The sequence below is a fragment of the Eurypyga helias genome, unplaced genomic scaffold, assembly GCF_000690775.1.
Source record: "Eurypyga helias isolate BGI_N326 unplaced genomic scaffold, ASM69077v1 scaffold7191, whole genome shotgun sequence".
Taxonomy (NCBI): domain Eukaryota; kingdom Metazoa; phylum Chordata; class Aves; order Eurypygiformes; family Eurypygidae; genus Eurypyga; species Eurypyga helias.
Genome location: NW_010230166.1, coordinates 16,969 through 22,956, shown reverse-complemented (window position 1 = coordinate 22,956; position 5,988 = coordinate 16,969). Strand labels below are relative to the sequence as shown.

The window sequence follows — 5,988 nt, the reverse complement described above, 5'->3', positions numbered from 1 at the left end:
TAAAGATGGAACTAGGGTACAAATACAAGTAGATCAAGCTTTAGTCCTTCTGCTGTTTATGAGAACAATGTTCAACCCCTCAGCAGCAAGGCTTTACTTCAAAAATTTCAAGGTATTTTGAAGTTCAGAATCTTCAGATGCTTTGCCTTGTCTTTTAGTTTATCGTTGCTTTCTTGCAATTTTACCCATTGCTTTGGATAAGATCCTTTAGTTTTGTGTGCTTGAGAACCACAAAAGTTGGGCTGAACAAGATTAAGAGTCAATGGACTGCTGTTTGATTATAGTAAACATTCTCCTTACATGCTTTTATGCATTTTTGAATGGTTATTTAAGAAAATCATACTGTTTACTTGATAAAACTTAGTTAATTGTACTATTTTTCTCAGTTGCTTGTGTTGTGATACTATGGGAGAAGAGTGGGAAGTGCGTATGTAAGGGCTGTTACACTTTCCCCTTAGTCTCACAAACTTGGACGATTTCTTGAAATATTCTTAGACTCCTCCTTAGCCTACAGCCAGGCTTGCTGCTGCAGGTTGTGCTGCTAACGTAACGTGTATTTGCAGGTACGTGGAAAAATTGCTACTACTAACACTAGTACCTACTACCATGGTACCAGCAACTTCCCTCTCTTCTCTTGCCCTTCTTGTTTTTCCCCTCTCTGCAGAGCTGCTTGCTTTGGAAGGTCTAACTGATAAAGAAAAACCCAAACCCAACCAACCAACCAAAAAAACCACCAAGCTAAAAAAATAAAATTTATGGAGGGGGTGCGCACCTCTGACACTGGAAGATACGAGGTGGGAGGAGTTAACAGCGACTTGAGTAGATGTGTCCTCTTAGTCTTGGCACAAGTACTGGAGGAAGAAAAGCCGTAATAGGACTAGGCAAGGAGAGCCTGTGAAGTGACCTCGTCTATACCTAAAACAGAGTTTGGAAATCACTTTTCTTTGACAGAAGTTCAGAAGGGAACTTCTGTGGTGTGTTTCAGACAGATGTTACTTTTCTGTTAATTTCTGTCTGGTTTTTTGACTGGAGTTAGGTTTCTTGTAATTACGTAACTGTTTGAATATTGCTCAACTAGCCGTGTAAAGAAAGTACGACCTTGTACGAGTATGTTTTAGGACTAACCACAGTTATACCTGCATGTAGGGATCCTGTTGGACAGAATTATCTTCTCCAGTTTTATCTTATATAGTTATTTTTGTGGGGACCTTTTTAGGAGAATTCTGAGAGAGACGGGTGTTACTGTGCTTGAAAATTATATGTACGTGAGTGTAATGTCATGTGGGTGTATATATAAAAAATAGTATGCTGAAAGCGGGAAAAAGTTGGGGAATCTCCAAGCCAGATGTCGAAGATGGACTTCTTAAGCTGGATTGATACCCAAATCATCTCTCTATATTTACTTTTATTTGATGCTCCTTACTTCAATACTGCAATTTCTGTTTTGTTTGGAGAGAGGGAAACCCTTATGGGTATTTTAAAAACTATTTTTTGCTGAAGTTAATTGTTTTTTATTTGTTTCCAGGAAATGGCTCTTGAAGTGAAATGAGGCTGAATAAAACACATAAATGAAGCAGAAGCTGCTCTGCATGTGTTAGGGCTGTATCACCACCACAAGCACTGCTGATCAGTCAGACTTGGTAACTTGTCATAATGAAGAAAATTAGTCTCAAAACAATTCGCAAGTCCTTTAACTTAAATAAAAGTAAAGATGAAAGCGACTTTGTAGTGTTTCAGCAGCCATCGTTAAGTGAATTTGGAAAAGATGACTCCTTGTTTGGCAGCTGCTATGGTAAAGATTTGGCTGGCTGTGAAGTCAATAGTGAAGATGAAAAAGGAGGCAAAAATAGATCAAAAAGTGAAAGCTTAATGGGTACGTTAAAAAGGAGGCTTTCAGCAAAACAAAAACAGAAAGGCAAAGGCAGCACACCATCTGTAAGCTCTGCAGATGATGACACCTTTTCTTCCTCATCTGCTCCAATAACCTTCAAAGATGTGCGAGCTCAAAGACCTCTGAGATCCACTTCCCTCCGTAATCACCATTACAGTCCAACTCCGTGGCCCCTTCGACCTACAAATTCGGAAGAGACTTGCATCAAAATGGAAGTGAAAGTCAAGGCCTTGGTCCATTCCTCTAATCCAAGCCCAGCACTGAATGGCGTTCGAAAGGACTTCCATGACTTGCAGTCAGACAGTGTGTTCCAGGAACAAAACAATGCGTTAAAAAACACGGAATCTCAGAACGGGGACTTGCATCTTCATATTGATGAACATGTGCCTGTAGTTATTGGATTAATGCCTCAGGACTACATTCAGTATACTGTGCCTTTAGATGAGGGAATGTATCCTTTGGAAGGATCACATAGTTACTGTCTGGATAGTTCCTCACCCATGGAAGTTTCAACTGTTTCTTCTCAAGTGGGGGGAAATGCTTTCCATGAAGAAGAGAGCCAAGTGGATCAGGATGTAGTCGTTGCACCGGATATCTTTGTGGACCAGACGGTGAATGGTTTGTTGATTGGTACCACAGGAGTCATGTTGCAAAGCCCAAGAGTTAATCACAGTGATGTCCCTCCACTCTCACCTTTGCTACCTCCAATGCAGAATAATCAAATCCAAAGGAACTTCAGCGGATTGAATGGCACAGATGCCCACGTGGCTGAAAGTATGCGCTGCCATTTGAATTTTGATCCCAACACTGCCCCTGGAGTTGGAAGAGTTTATGATTCTGTACAGAACAGTGGTCCTATGGTTGTGACAAGTCTCACGGAAGAACTGAAAAAACTTGCAAAACAAGGATGGTACTGGGGCCCCATTACACGTTGGGAGGCAGAGGGAAAATTAGCTAATGTGCCTGATGGCTCGTTTCTCGTTCGAGATAGTTCTGATGACCGTTATCTTTTAAGTTTGAGTTTTCGTTCCCATGGAAAAACTCTTCATACTAGAATCGAACACTCAAATGGTAGGTTTAGCTTTTATGAACAACCAGATGTGGAGGGACATACATCCATAGTGGACTTAATTGAACATTCAATCAGGGACTCTGAAAATGGAGCTTTCTGCTATTCGAGATCCCGACTGCCGGGATCAGCAACTTACCCAGTCAGACTGACAAATCCAGTGTCTCGGTTTATGCAGGTGCGTTCATTACAATACCTGTGTCGTTTTGTAATACGTCAGTACACCAGAATAGACCTGATTCAGAAACTGCCTTTGCCAAACAAAATGAAGGATTATTTACAGGAAAAGCACTACTGAAAGCTTATGGGAATCTTGCATCTTGCACTTTGGGAACAACAACAACAAAAAGAGATTGAATTACAGTTTACAGACTTTCATTGTTATCAAAATCTTTTGCTGCCATAAAAATATTTCATTTTTGTGTGTAAAAGTAATGCATTTGGATTTATGTTTGTTTTGGGGTTTTTTGTGTATTTTGGGGGGCTTTTTTTTGTTTGTTTTGGAAGAATGATCTCAAGTTTATTTTTAGAAGTGTGAAATAGCTATCTTTCATCAATGTGCAGATTAATCACAATGTGAATGATCAAATTCTCCTTAATTTCCCCCAAGTCCTTTGCTGCTATCCACTGTGATTTTTATGCATTGAAAGCACATTTCATGTGTATTCAACCATAAGCAAAAGTCAAATGAAACTTGTTGAATGGAATTTTTTTTTTTCCTTTAAAGTAGCCTGTTTGAAAGATATGATCGTGGATAAAAAACGTATTTGTATTCTAAATTACAGAATTTACATCTATGTTAAAAACAATTTCCTAGTATCCTAATTATAAATTTCTATAGAGATATGCCCTAATGTAGAACTTGCAGACGGAGCTGTGTGATAAGAACACATTTATGCAGCATATCTTTGGGAAAAAATCCGCCTTTTTGCTAAGCCTTGTACTGTCTGTACACTATTTTGTGTTTGAGAAGGTTGGTTCAGCTGCCTTCTTGTCTCAGTATTCTGTCATTCTAAAAATGGCCTTTAAAGAAAAAAAAGTTGTCTGTGAAAGTTGATGTCTAGTACCTATATGGAAATTGCGGTATTGGGGTCTTGTCAAATATTCCTTTTTAAAATCATGCCATCAGTTAAATAAATGAAACCCTACCAAGTCTCCTCTTCTGTCCTTTTCTTTGGTTCAGCTGCCTTCTTGTCTCAGTATTCTGTCATTCTAAAAATGGCCTTTAAAGAAAAAAAAGTTGTCTGTGAAAGTTGATGTCTAGTACCTATATGGAAATTGCGGTATTGGGGTCTTGTCAAATATTCCTTTTTAAAATCATGCCATCAGTTAAATAAATGAAACCCTACCAGGTCTCCTCTTCTGTCCTTTTCACTCCTACCCCCTCTTGGGGGGTGGGGAGGATGGGGAAATTTCCTCAATTTATAGGAAGACTCTAGTAATTGTTATGGGAACATAAATTGATAAGCCATTTTAGGGATGGGGTAAAACTTCTGATAGGATAATTTCTACAATATATATTCAAACTACTTGAAATTTTATCATTTTCTGTGTTTTTTTCACTTGAGAAATGCAGTAATACACTAATGTCCTTCAGATAGTTTTCCCCTTTTTTTGGATATTGTTTGGAGAGGAAGGAACAGGACGGATAACATTTTGGATGGAAGATGCCTAAAATGCATTTCCAATGCTCTTTTCTCATAGCCTTTCAAATTATGGGGAAAAGAGCTTTGGATATGCATTGACCACAGAAAATGTTTCAGTTTACTGTCATGAAATGTGTTTTGACATATGAAATATTGAATCAATTAAGTAAATGTTTATGGTATCTGTCAAAGATTCTGGCATTTGAAAAGCTTACAGTTATTCTAACTCTGTGGGGAACAAAAAGACTTTCAGTGGGGAGTGCAGATTCTACACTGTAATATTTATGTCATGCAAGGTTAATCCATGGCATTTTCCTGTTTTGTTTCAGGTTGTGTTCCCCCTCCCCCCACCATGATTCTGTCCCTTTTATAAGCTATTTGTTAAAGGGATCATGGCTGACTTGGGAGGGAGGCTTGCTTTGCCTGCCTCTCACCCACTGTTTTCTGTTTTAGAATGTCATCTTCCACATCTCTGGTAGGAGTTGCTAGTCAGTAAACATCAGCTTAGAAAAGGCTGTTCATCTTTGTACAGTTTTCTTGTTTAGGTCATTTTCTTCTTGTTTATTCTAGCCTTTTGTCCCCTGAAATGAGTCTTTAGTAATGAATACAGTATTGCTGCAAGGTGGTGCAATAGCACTACATCTTGGGTTGCCTGAATTGATAGACTAAATTTATATTTTTTTAATTTATTTTTTGACCATAATGTTTAACTGAAAAATAAAAAAAGAAAATCAAAGGTAGATAAAGGCTGCCTTTGCTTTTAAGGGAGGGAGAATAAGGATTTCTTCCTTAGTCTAATAAAGTTTTAAACATAAAAATCTAGAGCAGTCTATGTGCATAATTTGTTGGCTCTGCCACTGAGATACACGTATGCAAGTGTGAATTCTGTTTTCTTTTTTTCCTCTACTGACTCCCCGCCCCCCTCTCTGAATCAGGATCACTAACTTTATTCAAAAAGGCACAATAACCTATTGTATGGTACAGTGTTCTGATTCTGTCTGTGGGGAGGAAAAAGAAAATCATTTTTATGGATTTTAGATGCATACTTTTGTAAGAAAACCTCTGGTGTTTTCTTCACTTTAAAAATTCTTTCCCCGTACAAGCTAGAGGGCCTGTGCATTCTATTGAAACTTTGAAAGATTATAGTATATTAAGTATTTTCTTTGCCATTTAATACCACTATTGAATGCATTAGACATGTTTATACTGTGCCACGTGCATTAATTTAGCAGTCATTGCATTGAAACTTTAAATAGTTGAAGCTATAATATGCTGGTCTTATTGCTGAATTGAAAAACATGTAAGAACACACATGCTAAATCTCTCGCCCATGCCTTTATAAATTTTGGGTTGTTCACTCATGCATGTTGATGCCTTCCCAC

The 5,988-nt window shown here is 38.1% G+C and overlaps 1 protein-coding gene across 1 annotated transcript; it reads left to right on the top strand.

Annotated features, from left to right (window-relative positions):
* Positions 1-1,416: 1,416 nt before the first annotated feature.
* On the top strand, positions 1,417-3,878 carry SOCS6 (suppressor of cytokine signaling 6). The gene has a single exon (XM_010160651.1). The coding sequence runs from the start codon at positions 1,654-1,656 to the stop codon at positions 3,256-3,258; it is 1,605 nt and encodes a 534-aa protein (XP_010158953.1). The 5' UTR covers positions 1,417-1,653; the 3' UTR covers positions 3,259-3,878.
* The last annotated feature ends 2,110 nt before the right edge of the window (positions 3,879-5,988 follow it).

What these genes read in the sequence shown, in the direction of transcription:
- SOCS6 (XM_010160651.1), top strand. Translation starts at nt 1,654, where the DNA reads ATGAAGAAAATTAGTCTCAAAACAATTCGCAAGTCCTTTAACTTAAAT.